This window comes from Empidonax traillii, unplaced genomic scaffold, assembly GCF_003031625.1.
Source record: "Empidonax traillii isolate 1590-97213 ecotype Southwest subspecies unplaced genomic scaffold, ASM303162v1 scaffold1612:size82853, whole genome shotgun sequence".
Taxonomy (NCBI): Eukaryota; Metazoa; Chordata; class Aves; order Passeriformes; family Tyrannidae; genus Empidonax; species Empidonax traillii.
Genome location: NW_020956805.1, coordinates 22,875 through 38,503, shown reverse-complemented (window position 1 = coordinate 38,503; position 15,629 = coordinate 22,875). Strand labels below are relative to the sequence as shown.

The 15,629-nt window shown below is 43.4% G+C and overlaps 2 protein-coding genes across 2 annotated transcripts in view; one reads left to right on the top strand and one right to left on the bottom strand.

Annotated features, from left to right (window-relative positions):
• Positions 1–14,796, bottom strand: part of SLC49A4 (solute carrier family 49 member 4) — a gene marked incomplete at its 3' end in the record, with an annotated part of 50,573 nt that extends 35,777 nt beyond the window's left edge. The window contains exon 1 of the mRNA XM_027908093.1: positions 14,262–14,796. Coding sequence (XP_027763894.1) covers positions 14,262–14,601 — 340 coding nt within the window. The remainder of the gene's footprint in view (positions 1–14,261) is intronic.
• A 343-nt stretch (positions 14,797–15,139) lies between these two features.
• HSPBAP1 (HSPB1 associated protein 1) overlaps positions 15,140–15,629 on the top strand; it is a 23,163-nt gene continuing 22,673 nt past the window's right edge. Inside the window, exon 1 of the mRNA XM_027908094.1 lies at positions 15,140–15,253. The gene's annotated coding sequence lies outside the window, so the exon portion shown is untranslated. The remainder of the gene's footprint in view (positions 15,254–15,629) is intronic.

The window sequence follows — 15,629 nt, the reverse complement described above, 5'->3', positions numbered from 1 at the left end:
ATCACTGACTATCCTCCAGAAATCTTTGGATTTTAATGTAATTCTAGCAAAATTGTACTAATAGCCATGGCATTTATTCTCATAAGATCAGTTTTCTTTGTCATGAATAAAATAAAAAGAAAATTTTCTAGCTTTCTACTAAACTCAGAAAATAAAATTTCCATTGTGCCTGCTCTTTCCCAAATTGACTACCATCATTAAGGAGGATAAGCAGCAATCCTCTTTCAGAAGAAGCATCCTTGCATCAAGCAATACAACTCTCACAAGAAAAGAACCTTTTCAGTGATGCAAAAAGAATTCATAGCCAAGATGCGTCCTAGTCTTTCTGCTAACACATGGAACAAACTTGAAAAGTCAGTATATTGGGCCTGCCTCACAATCTACAAAGGCACTTGACTGCAGAGGAGCATAAATGTCTGGAAATTCAAAGGAAGATAAATACATTCTCAAAAACTATCAACTACACTCGGATGAAAGAGAAGTTGGGAGCCAAATACAAGACTGCATGCAGGAGAGAACAACTACCAGGTCACATGTAGTTAATCCAAAATTACTCCCAGTTTGAGGGCCAAGATATCACAGGGTGCTATTAAGCTTAACCTAGAACTCCCTTTCTCTGGCTACATGATGCTGATGCTCCTGTTACAGACCCATCTTATTAAGCTGTGTTCTTAAAACAAACTGAAGCCAAGGGCTTCCATCCATTCCCCTTGGCTTTATGTGGCACTGCCAAGACAGCAGCCAAATTTCAACTGGAAAGATTCAGAACTTGAGTACTTTTTTTCTAACTGAAAATGATGCCAGCTCAATTTAAACATTCTGCAAGACAGGTGACAGCATCCCCCGGCATCAAAAAGTAAGAACTGAGCTCTATCATTCAGAACCTGTCTGACGTAAATTAGACCCAGAGCTACATTTTAACTCCCAGTCTTGTCTAGGATACAGAAAGATCTTTTCCTGTATGAATCCACAACACAGCCCAGTTCCACCCTTCAGTGGAGGACTGCAGGGCAGGGGCAGATTCCACTAGACACTGTGCTCCAATTTCTGACGTGAAGAGTTGGCAGATTGAGATGCCCAGATAAAATATGTAATTAGAAACTTCTTGAAATGTAGATGTCAGAGGTGATGATCTTCAGAAGTGCAATTTCTCTTTATATTATCTTACAGCTGTTGCAACAGAATCTGTCAGCAATAGCTGCACAGTTAAGACCCAGGTTATCAGAAGGACTTTGAAATTTCTATATAAATTATTTGCAAAGTTTAAATTTGAGGAAACAGATTCTGTAAGTATAAACACAGGAACTTCAAGTAAAATAGTTCCTGTGGTTTGATACAGACTTTCTCATCAGGGTCAGAAATTCAGTAGAGCCAGTGTTTCAAAAGTGTTGTTACCACTGATGCAGGGGAATCCACAAGGAAGTCTCTGCCAAATCAAGAAGATAGACTGGTGCCAGGGACCAGATCTGACCCAAAGACAGTTATTTCTGCTGCTAGCACTTGTTGGACAGACACAGCAAGGCTGCATGCAAAACTCTAAGTATGAGGACAAACACTCATCCCCACCTTTCTTCAGTGTATCTCTCAGATAAAGAACATGCATTTCCTGGATAAAAGTCATCACAGGAGTCCTTGTAAGAAGAGCATCCCCCACAAATTTTGAGGTTAGTTAAGAATCTTGTAAAAAAATCACAATACAACTAAGAGACTCCAAGAACAAAATTTAGCCAGTCAAGTGTTTCAGGAAGGATACTCAGATGGAGGGAAGTGATTGAACACATGTAACCACTAAAGCAGATATAGCAGGCGACAGAACATAATTGTGAGAAGCAAAGCTAAATCTAATGCAACTGAGAATTACAACAATCACACAATCACTCCACAAATCCCGAGCATTTTTCTTTATGTGCACCCTGACTGTAAGGAAACTGAGACACTTAGGCATTCATACTCTAATTGCACTTCTGGACTGTATTGTAAATACCTGCTTTATGGTATTTTTCTTCTTCAACTCCCTTCAAAATTCATGAAAGGATATTAAAGTCCTTATTTTTCAGTACTCTAAATACAAGAATTTGACTGCACCTGTTAGAAAGAATCACAAGCAATCACAACCATGTTAAGAGGCTGCAGGATGCTTTCATCTCACCTGCATCAACAAGGCCAAGCCAATGGGAATAGTGGATCTATCCTGTTTTAACATTATCCCAGCATATTAGGCAAGCATATAGTCAATCTCTAAAAATGTGTCAAGAGAAGTATCACTTTATTCTTCTGCTCTCAACTCCTCTACACTTAGTGATTACAAAATTAATGGCCCAAGTTCTTCTATGGTGTCTTAAACAGTGAGCTCCACTACCAAAGATTTAACTACCGTTGCTGACAGACTACACCCGTAAATATAAAGCAAGTATTTCAGAGTTTGTACAGTAATTTAAAAGTCTGGTACTGTAAATAAAATAGTCCTGTTTTTAAGAACTGCACAGGCCTAATCTGAGCTTTTGGATACATGCAAAGGTAGTTTACAAGTATTGAAGCTTCCTTCCATATGTCAGCTAAAGATTTTGAAGCATCCTTAAAGTTTAACATCAACAATGGAAAAACAAATGGCAAAAGATGTAGATTAAAAATCTGCATTGCAATTGATGTAAATTCTATTTAGCAATCCAGAGACTGACATTTTGCCTGAACAGATAAACAAAGTGCTGAGTTGAATGGTATTTGCCTGAAGATTAGAATTATGATTTTAGAATCAGTTTATTTATTAGAATATCTGCTATTCTTTAATACTAGGTTTCTTGGTTTCAAAGGAGGCCAATTATTTTAGCCAATTCTTATTATTATTTATTTTACTGCAGAAAGCATCAAAGTGCAATGAATCTCTTTTAATGCTTTCAGTGCATCTCAGAGAAGAGAGCATTGGCCTGGGGCAGCAGGACCTGCATCTCTTGACATGCCTTATGGAACTGGGCAGGCCACTTGCTTCTCTGCTTCACCTCTTTTCCCCCCCCTCTGCCTTGTTTATTCAGGCTATAAACACGTGGAAACAGGAGCCAGTCTGACCATTAATATGAGAAAGTCTAGTAAAACAGCTTCTCTTCACTTGAGATCAGTGCAGTGCCTGGATACAAGAAAAAAGAGATGTTTGAGTGCTTACTAAATCTGTGAAATCAACAAACACTTTTAAGAGTTGTTCTTTCTTTCCTCACCTCAGGTACCTGCTTTCTACTCTCCACTCCAGGATCTAATAAACTAAGATTAAGGTGAATCATTGAATCCACCTTTGCCAGTTGATAAAACGAAATCTACATAATGAGGCCTGTGTGTGTGTACACATGTGCTGACGTATAAATACCGAGAGATGCAGAGCAAGTGACAAAAACAGCCAATAATGCAGCTGGGGGCTAAATCTCCTCATTAATTTTGAAGCTTAACCATGGATGCTCACTAACAAGTCAACAGAAAGCACAAGACTTCTTGAGCTTCCCTCAAGCTCTCGCTATTGTATTTGAGGATGAACAAGCGCCCTTGCAGCACTGAACAAGGGAGGGAAGCTCGCTCTTTTCTCTTCCCGCTCCTTTCAAGGACTCCAATTGCACAGCAGGCTCGATTACCACACCACTAACTACAGAGCCTTACCTGTGGTGACGGGGAGGAAAAACAATCTCTCTTGGACATGTCTAAGAGGGGAAGACGTTCTGTCATTATCTTGGTGGTACTTGCCTGTACCACCCAATGGTGCATGAAATTCTTCATTTTAAGAAATACAGAGGTAGTTTGATTTGCCACAACAGAGTATCAAGAAGCAACCGTGCAGCAAGGATTGGCAGCTACACTAAACACTGCCTAGTGCATCCACTAAGCAGGACACTAAGTGCAAAGTTTCTCCTTTTTATTATCCCTGTGGAGAGTTGAGGAAAAAAGAGCTGTAAGAGCCTCATTGATGTAATATCCATGCAGGTCTTGTGACTTGTCAGAAAGGTCAATGGAGTGAGCTTTCAATTTTTCTCTGTGTGAACAGTTTCAATGTTATTTTAACATTAAAATCCATCAGGCACTATTTAGGGTACACAGTTCATCCTAAAAGACACCCTTTGCAGCACCATAATGGGTCCTAAAGCCACTGTATTTTTTAATGATCCCGATCAATTCTTTAGGTTCCCATGATTAAGTAAAAAAATGTAACAATTCCACCTCTCTCAAGTATTCAAAAAGGGTGGCACTCATCAAAAATAACCAAATAAAACAGAAAGGGTTCCTAAATGCAGTTATACTTGGTGTCCTATATTCCAGAAAAACACTGATAGACTTTGGAAAAAGCAGAAGACCTCTCACTTTCAAAACACATCACTCCCTGCTGAGTCATACAGATCTCCAGCTCCAAAAACAGGAAAAGTCTAAAAATCCTCTCTTCTAAAAATCTGCATGAGAAAGCTTAAATTTGTAGCTTTTGAGGAAGTTGGAGCATTAATCACAAGCTCCTGCAGCACAATTATAGCTACAGAGTCACAATAGCACATGCACGTGAGAAGAATTAAAAAAACCAAAATTACAGTAGGAAGTGATGGAATAGCTCTGAATATCACCACTGAGAGAAAGGCAGTACAAGCCAAAATTTCCCTTGCCCTGGGATTATAACTAAAAAAATTCTTAAAGATACCTGTACCAGGTCTTCTGCCTGCTCCACTGAGACTATACCAGGCTGCCACTGGGAGAATCCAAACATTCTACAAGAAAATTTGCAAAATAACGTAACAATTACCAAAACATCATGTTTCTTAAATGTAGTTCTGCTCTTCTCAGCACTGACCATGGGTTTGGGTGTTTTAAACAACTATTTTATACAAACCAAATATTTTTATTTGGCAATGTCAGACAACAGATTTTCCCAACAGGGAAGATTATTGCAGGGCCTGTGTTATGCACTATCTACTTCTTCAGCTCTGAAAAGGTAGGCAAATACAAATACCCATTTTACACAGCTCCTTTCCACAAGCATAATATGAAACTACCCCTAAAACATCGGCCAAAATTAATGAACAAAAACTATTATGTTTCTGCAGTTCTGTAAGGCTGTTACTGGAAATCAGAAACCAGAAAGTTGTGTTAGTTCAGCATTACCAAGTGAAAATGGTCTTTGTTCATACTTAGTTTCTTTTGATAGGAAAAATAAATACCGCGTTAATTCTTTGAAGGGAAGACTGCTTTCTTTAGAGGAAACAGATTCAGCTTTTGCAACCCAATGCCGGATCTACTCCTTCCTTCTCTTTAATGGAATTCTAAACTAAAAGCTGGGAATTAAATACACTATAAATATACAGCTAGTAAAACAAATTCAATACAACTTTCCTAAGTACTTTACTACTGTCATAATAAAAATCTACAAGAAAGCCTGGGGGATTTTGATAAAAGTGAAATTATTGTTGTCATTTATGTTATATCAACTACCTTTATGTAGCACTGCTGCCACACTGTTAAAAACTTCTAAGAGAAAGGAGACTGGAAAAATTTAAATGCTTTCAAAATGCAGCAAGGCGGTGGACAACGAAACGGTATTTTAGTGTTTTCTGTCCCATTCCACAAAGCTTTCCAGAAAGGGAGAGATACCAGTCAGAGGGCCCACATCCACCCCAGCATCCCACTTGTGCCTCCATCACGAGGCCAAACATCCGTCACCACCGAACCCACAGAAGAAGGAACAACAGGAACAGCCGCCCTCCTCTGCGTCAGCAGCACCCAGAGAGCCCCGTCGGGAGCGGGTGGCCGTGGCCGGGACACCACGGGGAAGGGGAGGGTGAAGGCAGGGTCGATTCACCCTCTGGCTGACAAGGGACAGTGCCAGGCACAGTTCACAGACTGGGTTGTGAAGAGACAAAACACAGGGGTTTTTTTTTGGAGATAAATAAAGGTGAAAAGGTCAACCGTGCTCCAAGAGATTCCCTTCTGGATTTAAAAGCACCCCTCAAGTTCACAAAAACCATGCTGCTGACCTGTGGTGCTGTGCAGGCACCTGCCATCCCACTGCTTGCTGCCAGCTACTTAAGTCACATCTCCTGACACCTCTTGCTCACTCAGTGTCCTTTTCCCTGTGCCTCTTACTCAACTCATCCTCCACCTTTCCCATCCCCAGCACTCCCTGCCCTCTGGCTCCCGATCTTGCTTCAGCATCCATGCCTGCCATGCTTCACCAACTGCATTGTCCCATACCCTTCTGTCTCTCTCTCTATCTATCCAAGGGCTTTTCTCCCTCCTTTGGGCCCTGAGCTTCTCACATCCAATCTCTCCTACTCCTCAGCAACCAAGAGGAGTGGAGAACAGAGGGAAATGGGAGGACAAGATGGACATGCCACAACACAGGTGAGGTAGGAAGTAGAGAAATTGAGGGAGTCAGATTAGAAAGAACTTGGGTCAAGAGAAAGTTATGAGGGATAGTAAAAATACATGAGCATTCAACAGAAGAGATGCCAGTGCACAGCTGCACTAGTACTACACTCCCTGTAGTCAACTTCCAAGAGCTACAGTTGACAAAACACCTTCCTAGATGGGGCTGTGTCCTGACCCATCTTACTTAAGTGCTTTACTCTGCTTGTGTCAGCAGCTGCATTAGAAAAGTAAGGGATTGTATTTCACACTGGTAAATGATTTCGCTATTTATCATTTTCTCAGCATCAAGGTATATCAAGTTACGCACAGAATCACAGAATTGTTAGGGTTGGAAAGGATCTCTGGAGATCACCTTGTCCAACATCGCTGGAGCAGGTTACATAGAAATGTATCCAAGTGGGTTTTGAATGTCTCCAGTGAGGAGACATGATTCCACGACTTCCCTGGGCAGCATGTTCCAATGCTCTGCCACCCATAATGTAAAGAGGTTCTTCCTCATGGAGGTGGAACTTCTTGTGTTTTACTTTATGGCCATTACCCACCCACTCACTGTGCCTGTTTGTGCAGAGCCTCAAGAGTGCATTACCCTCAGACAGCATGGCCATTATTATTCTCACATGAGCTACACTAACATGTTAGGATTTTACTTCCCTGTTGGAAATTCCCCACAAGAAATATATTCATGGTGGAGAAAAATCTCAGAAGAAAAATAGAATTGAGGAAAGACAGTTTTGGAATGCAGCTACACTACTGAACAACAGCTGACCTTCTACCTCAGAAACTGCTTTTCATGTTATAAAAGTGTTAAGTTTATTCCATTTAGTAACAATGTTCTTAGAAAAATACCCTGCTTTGTATGTAATGTGCAGTTTCGATTACAATTAGACCCTGCCCCTATCTGCAACTGTAAACCCTAAGCTCACTAGCCCTGTTAGTAGAATTTATAGCTTTTCTCTGCCTTCCATCTCCTGTACCCATGTTTAGATATTCCCTTGCATGTTAAACTCCCTAAAAATCCTCCCAAATTCCACACATTCCATGCTTTACCGATAAAAAGCTACCTCACATTGCAATAAAGATCATTTGGCCATTTTACTATTTTACCTCTTTGTCTTCCCTGTTAGTGGAGTATCTGTTTGAACCTACGGTCTGAAAATCTCAGCGGTGTTACAGCTAACACCGCCGATACTTCCCACCATGGAAAAGTTCTTTTAAACCCAACACGCAGTTCTTTTAAACCCAACAAGCACATCCTGATGTGCTTCAGCATGCGGTGTTTCAAACAGTTGTCCCAGCACCACTGCAAAGACACGTGTAAGGAGTACAAAGAACAGAGCAGCTGCCTAAAGAGGGGCAGCATGAAGAGAATGTATGTGGGAACACAGTACAAAGCAGAGACGAGGGGTGATCCCACCCAACAGAAAGAACTAGCTCCAGAAGAGGACATCTGTCCACAGCCATGACTGATGCTCTCAACTCAACCTGGCCCAGCAGGAGGTATGAGAAATGCTGCTACGAATCAAGTTAGCATTGCTATGATGAATTATAGCGGCACCAAGTTAATACAACTCATCAGATCCTAATTAAATCGCTCTATGTTGCTAATCACTGTGTATCTCCAGTGGTCTTCTGCAGCATGCCTAACTCCAGCGAGGGTGAGCCAGTCAATTCTCTAATGAGTCTTCACTTCTGCAAGCACTTGCACAAATGCTCTGTGGCCTTTCATATAGCCACAGTATATAAAATTAAGCAACAAAAGCTAAGTTTGGTTTGCTCTTCCCTTTTCTTTTCTTTCGATGGTACAGAGGAAAAGTATGTCTTCACAAACATGCGCACCAGCAACTCATCAAAATAAGTTTTGTAAAATCAAGCTGATCAAATATGTGCTCTAGTGGGATTTACCTATATTCAGCTCTCTAATTGCTCCTTTCATCTCTCCACATGAAAAGCAACACTTCATCTCGTTTCTTCCAAGATTTGTTATTTAGGAAAATTAATCCCTTTCATGGGATTTGATAGGTGTGGATCAGTATCACTTACAAGATAATGAAATACGCATAAGTTATAGCCTACACTAGAAGATATCTACAGGATGTGAGAGAAAAGATTAGGGTAAAACAGGTATTTTGCTTCAAACTTCTTTTGTGTTTGGTTCAAGTGCATCAACCACTTGCATTTTCACCAAATACACATACTTTTTATTTATAAGTCAAGGCATTCTCCCCCTGTCCTTCTTTTTAAGTGAAGCACTGAGTTCATCTTTAGCTTTCATTCAATCCAAGAGAGCCTTCTCCTGTTCTTGTTGGAGTTAAGACCTTGGCCATTAACATAAATATTACTTGGTAGAATCAGTTGTTTATGATAAGATTACCCTCTGTAAACCCTGCATCACACTTTCCTTTCACACTGGCTCCTCGCTATTCTACCCACATTTTCATATCTGTAAGTTTTCCCATAGATATTTCTTTCCTGTAGGCTGTACTAACTCCCCAAAGCCATAACATCTGTATAAACCTTTTCTATTGTGGAACTGTGCAAATCCCTTTGACTTGATGACACCAAATCATATTAAAGTTTTACAGTCTTACGCTGAGTCTTATCCCAGACGCTTTTAGCAGAGACTCACGGCTGAACTTGACACATGAATTATCGAATTGGTCATTTTGAAATATTGGGCACACATCTTACAGTCATGCACCTGAGATAAGAAAGTCTATTTCTGAGATCACGATGAATAAGAACTGAAAATATGTTTCTTCATCACAGGTGAAAATTCTCAGACTTTAAACATCCTTGTCCTTCCTCTGTTAAGCAAAACCCCATGTGCTTACGGTCACTTGTAACATGACAGAACTATGGATACTTCCATCAAAAACTCTGCATTTTCTTGTGAAAACCACCATGGAAAGTACTTCACACTGCCCATCTATTTCACAAGTAGAACCTAACAGCAAGTAGACCTGCAGCCATTTTTCTAATGGTAGTAACATGCTCCAATTTATATTTACTACAACGTTGTCCAAAAGCCTGAATGACAGAGAAGGACACTGAGATGCCAAGAGCAATGGAAACACTTCAGAAGATCTTCCCCCTTTGTTGGATTCACTTGGCCGTTGATGTTTCCACTGACTTGTGGAACAACAACGTGCTTCCTCTCTCTACCCACCTTCACATCTCAAAATAAACCCAAAAGCATTTCAGAAACACTTCCTACAAGAAGTAGGAAGTAGGGGAGAACAAGTTCACTTGGAGTCACCTCCCTTCTATCCCAATGACCCTACATGTGAGGTAGAAGAATCCAAAGGTCCCCTAAAAGTAAAATCTGTGTTTTCATGCATGCAGCACCCAGTGACTATTTGGAACTCCAAACATGAAAGCTGGCATGCAGAATTCTCTTCATCCATTGCGTGTAGTTATTTTATACAGAGAACAGTTATTAAGACATTTTTATACTAGTAAGGTCCAATTTAGTACATGTACTCAATATTCATGACTATTTGGTCAGACTGCATTACAATTCCCAGGTGAAAGAGATAAGAACTGTCAAATGTCTCAGAGAAGGAAACTGAGAAGCATGATCTAACAGCAAAGAAATCAAGAGTTTGATATTCAGGAAAGGAATAACTTCATACAAGTAAGAACTTTCATGGTTTAAACAGACAAGCCAATCTTGATTAAAAGCCAGAATTTGATTATTTAAGTTTTCTCTCTACTTTATAATGTAATCACTAGAATAACAATATTATATAAAGTTAATTTCGGCAAAATAAAATTACTAAGATTGTCTATGCAACTCATGTAAGCAAATATAATTTTATTAAAAAGGACCAAGAAACTGTGTTCACTGTATTCCAAAAGTTACAGGAAAATATCACCATTCTATTCAATTTGTTTACTGTGAATTATTGTAAAGTATGTCATTCTTCATTGCCTCTTCTGGCTTATATGGGAACATAATGAAGACTGACGTACTGCTTCTAGGTCTCACCTTGTAACTAGGAGCTAAATAAAACCCCCTTGGTGAACCAGGTCCAGGGAAGGATGTAAGCTTCTGATTTCGAGTTAGATATAGAAACATCCTAACAGTTCTGTGTGCTTGTATTTACAGCTCTTGGGAAATGAAACACTTGAGGCACAAAACTTACATAAACACTCAAGTATCACGTGATGAATTGTAGCTAATTTTAATCATGTAAACAACAAGGGTCCATCCAATAGCACACTGAAGTAATTTCCCATTTAATTTCAGTCTTATTGAAACTCTTAAAGGTAATTAGAATTTAAACAAGGACTCTCTAATCCTGTTGCTGAAGAAAATGCACCAAATAGTAAGAAGTGTAGCTCCATGGCACACTCCCATCTTTTAACCTTTCCTCACTAAGAAAAAAACAATCAAGACAACATCTGTAATTCTACCTATAGAAAAGGGTTTTCAAATCCACCCAAAATGGTACATACTCAAAAATGACACATGCAAACACAATTCCTGAGTTTCAACATGCACCCATCCCAGAACAGGACTAAGATACGTGACAGACGCCACTGCTGTCCCTAATACTGCACCCAGCTAAGGAGCATGGAAAACACCCTGAGAGTGCCTGAGGGCTGCCTTTCAGCCTGAGGAAGTTGGGAGGCAGGGACAGAACTCACTCCCCAAAGAACTTCCAGCTGTCATATGTGAGCCTCACTATACATCTGAAAATTAGTGTATTTGGGGGAATGACAAGAGATCTGCAAAAATACAAAGTAGCATCAATTTCCACACCTTACAGAGACAAGAGCTAAATCCAGGCTTCCTCCAGTGCCTCAAAGACCCTTTAAAATACTGTTAACACGCTTCAAAAAATGTCTATTCCTTCTGAGTCTGGTCAGACCTTCAAGTAAGATTTTATTTTTCTTTTGCAATTACAGCCATCTGAAGACCATCACTACCTTCCTGATGCAAATTCACCCTAAATTTCATAAAAAACACAATATCCCTATAGATGCACAGGAACATGGGCTTAAGTCAAACAACACAGTTTGTCATGCTACTTCTGGCACCAAGGCCTATTCTGGGTCATCAGAGTCCTTGGGCCATGTGTACAATTGCCAGTAGTATCTTCTGCAGAAATTCCACCGGGAGCCAGAAGTGACACCATCTATACACCTTTCCCAGCCCTCATATTCTTCCCATTCTCCAACTGCGTTGCCTGTGCCAGCTGCAAACAGGCCTCCACAAAGAATCCAGGACATACTCTCAGCAGGCCAGGAGGGAAAAGGTCAAAAAGGCCAAGAAACTTTTTGAGGTTAGAAAACTAAACACTGCTGTCCTCTTTTCTCAGAGGACCCCACACTTCTCTGAGCAGCTGTGATGGAACTGAATCACAGAGCCCAAGAAATGCTTCTTGTAAGTACAACTACTAAAGTGCCTATTCTTGAATATTTAATCTTGCAATTTCTAATTAGTTAAAAGCTTAAAAAAAAAAAACCTGACCAAACTCTTACAAGCAGTACTGAAATAGGAAGCAGGCACACAAATAATACAACAGAAGTTTGGTATGAATACAGATTTATGTTTTCAACCATGTGCTGCAATGAACAACTAAAACCCAAAAAGACAAATACTTTTGGACTTGTTGTGAAGCATCGTAACAGAAAATCAGACTTAAGTGACAGCAGGCAGCTACTTACCAGTTAGATTTACCTCTGACTGTGAAGTACAGGACTATCTAACAGCTAAATCTCCTCTCAGATTCCGACATGCTTCATCTACAGTGTCATACTTCTGATACATGCCAGGTTTTACATGTTGACACTTCACAAATACATTTTTTCCTGACAGCTCCCTTCCTAGCCAATTCCAATGACAGATGATTGAAGCCAAAGAGTAAATGGTGTAGCTTCCCTATATTTATGGTACAGAGAGTAAATCTGGTGTAACAACATGTGAAATACTGCCCTTGCAAGGTCTGATTCAACCAACTTTACAGCTTCAAAGCAGCAGAGTCAAGCTCCTTCTGGTACACGGTACTCCAAAGAGCAGGTAACTCCCCACAATGTGCCTCCAGGGAAGTGTGTCCCACAGGAGAGCTGGGCTCAGGAGCTGTCCCCCTTGCTCCTGAAAAACCAAGTGGCACGACTCCACCATCACTTCCAAAGCGAACATTCTCTGTGGGAATCATCCAGACTCAGAAAACAGCATAAAAGAAACACTAGAAAACAATCAAGATCCTCACAAAATCTGCTGCTGTGCAAAGAACTTGCTCCAGAACCCCATATATACTCCTTATGCACACAGCCAATGAGTTGAGATGCTCTATTCAGGTTACTCAACAAAATTCTCCCATCAAGGAAAGCAGTAAAGCAAGATCAAAAGGGTAGGTCATATCTGCACCTTAAATGAACGTGGAGATTAAAAAAGAAAAAGTAGGAAAAACACCCAAGCAATCAGTTAAGGAAATGGGAAAAACACCTGCATACCTATTCTCATTAAAAGAAGCTACTTGTGAAACCAAGAAATCCAGCAACTACATAACTAATCACATTGTAAAACAACAAAACACTAATGCTCCTTCTTCAATGAGTTACTTCAAAACTTTTTCAGTATTATTTTGCATTGCTCAGGACCAACTTCATAGAAAACACAGAAATAAAACAACAGACTCAATTCTATAAGTACAGGCTCACATTTAGCTTTATTTCCTTCATACCATGAGCAGAGTCAGTCTTCACTGTACAAACCAAAGATAATTAACAACACTATTATACATCAGCCTAGAGAGATATTGCTGACTTAAGTCTAAATGGCTTGAGAGAAGACTGGTTGTACAGCCACCATGGACTCATTTTGAAAATATATTTTCAGCCCAATAAATTTTATTCCCGCAATGCCTCTTCAGATTTAGGAAAAGCAGTTCTAATTTGGAGACACAGTCCTTCTCAAACACAACTTTCCTCCCTGCCTTTCACTTTCCCCTCTTCCCTTCCCTTCCCACAAACAAGCTATTAATTCCTAAATAAATGGAATAAGCACTTAACATCAGGAGCCACAAGGGTCTGTTGGCTCCTATCTCCTGTTTAAAGGTCTGTTTAAACAGGAATTAAAATAAATCGCTTCTGTGGGTTTAGGCCCAAAAGCTCAAATCTGCAAACAGAGGTACTTGACCTCGCTGGAGCAGCCCCTGGAGCAACCAGATGAATCACGAAGGCCCTGGAGAAGTTCTCCAGAGACAAATACCATTTTCAGAAGTATGCTACCTGAACACAAATCAGGGAACTGTCCCCTGTGCTCGCCTTCTGAAACCCCAAAGCGCAACTCGTGGTTTGTGTTCCCCGTCTTTGCATCTCCCTAGCGCAGTGAAAAGCAAACCACAGACTTCGTGTCCAGCCTGCTTTTAAAAATGAAGTACTTCTTTAAGATGCAATGGCCGACCTTAGCAGTGACATTACTTGACCCGAACATCTCCGTGTGTTTGTTTCACAGCTGATCACCAAAAATCGCGACCACCTTCAGGTCAAACAGCCGCACGCATGGCAATGCCAGGCTGGCACACGTCTCCAGACCCATACCTCAGCTGCGACGTCAAATGCCCTAATTCCACTTTGCTTTAGGAACAGCTTAAGTATCTTTCTTGTGAATGGACTTTAATGTGCCTTCGTTTGGACAGAGTGCTGGAAACACCACTCATGATGCCTTTTGAGTATCAGTCATCCCATTTTAAGGCCGAGGCCACCGGCCCCGAGTGTCCCCGGTGTGCCGGCGCCCCCTTCCCCAGCCCCAGGACCGCGGTGTCGGGGGGACACGGACACGGCGGCCCCGCCTGGCCCGGGGGAAGCCGCAGGAGCGGGGCGGGAAGTCCCGAACCCCGGGCCCCGCCGCCCCCGGCCCCGCTCACCCTTCTTGTCCATGAGCCACATGAAGAAGAAGCAGGGCGCGAAGCCGATGGGCCCCCAGAAGACGAGCAGGGCGATGTCCCAGCCGCTGAAGCCGAAGGCCAGGCGGGCCGAGTTCTGGATGGGGCCCCAGGTGTTCCACACCAGGCCCTGCGCGAAGCCCAGCAGCGAGAACAGCAGCAGCACCAGCCACCGCCGCCCGTACACGCGGCCCGACAGCGGCGGCAGCCGCCCCGCCGGGCCCCCTGCCGGCCCCCGCGCCTGCGGCCGCGCCTGCTGCGGCGGCGGCGGCGGCGGCAAGAGGGGCCGCCGCTCCTCCGCGGTGCTCCAGCCCAAGCCCATCTGCGGGGGCGCTGCCGGGGACCCGCGGGGGAGCAGGGGACGGGGCCGGGCACGGGGACACCCACACCTCAGCCCCCGAGCGCGGCAGCGCTGCCCCGGCCCGGCACAGCCGCATGCGCGGTCAGGGAGGGCCGGCGGCCGCCTCCTTCCTCCGCCGGCGAGGGGAGGAGGGAAGCGGCGGCGGCGAGAGCCGGGACCGCCGCCCGCGGGGAGGGAGCCGCGCCGGCGGGCAGCGGGGGCGTGCGGGGCGGGGCGGCCACCGGGCCGTCAACTCGGTCCGGGGCAGGAGGGGGGGGCGACCCCCGAGAGCCGCTCTCGGGATCACCGGCGGGGCCGCGGAGCTCCGGCTGTCACGCCACCGCCCGGCTCCGCCCCGCCGCCGCCGCCGGGCCGCGCTGCCCCTTCCGCCGCCAAGGCGGTGCCGAGCGGAGCCTCCGCCGGCAGAGCCGCAGCAGCATGGCCGGGGCGGAGATCGGCCGGCCCCCCGCGCCGGGTAGGTGCCCCCCGCCCCGGCCCGGGCCCGGGCCCCAGCGCGGGGAGGCTCCGGGTCCGGCCCGGCGGGCACGGGGAGCAGGAGGCGGCGGCTGCAGCGGGGCCCGCTGTGCCGGCCCTGCCGCTCCTCCTCCCGCACGTCCCGCTCAGCCGAACCCGCGTGGGTACCTGCGTGCTGGGAGGTACAGCAGCGCGGAGTCTGTGCTTTTAAAGGGAGAAGGAAAGCGTGTTGAGTTGAGGTGGTTACAAATCAGCCATGGGCCGAACTGGGGGGGGGGGAAAGCAGTAGGGTTCAAGTAAAACCTGCGCTGAAATCCATTATGAAATAATTCAAGTTAATATACCATCATGTGGGGGACACTGTGCTTATTCGAAACTTTTCATTTAAATAGAGTGAAGTATATATTAATTCATTTAGGTTGTGTGAGAATTTATCTGTATATCAACCATTGCACTTGTCGTAAAATTAATGGCTCATATGCTACACAGTGCTTCATCTTCCCTAAAAAAAAAAAAAAAAAAAAAAAAAAAAAAAA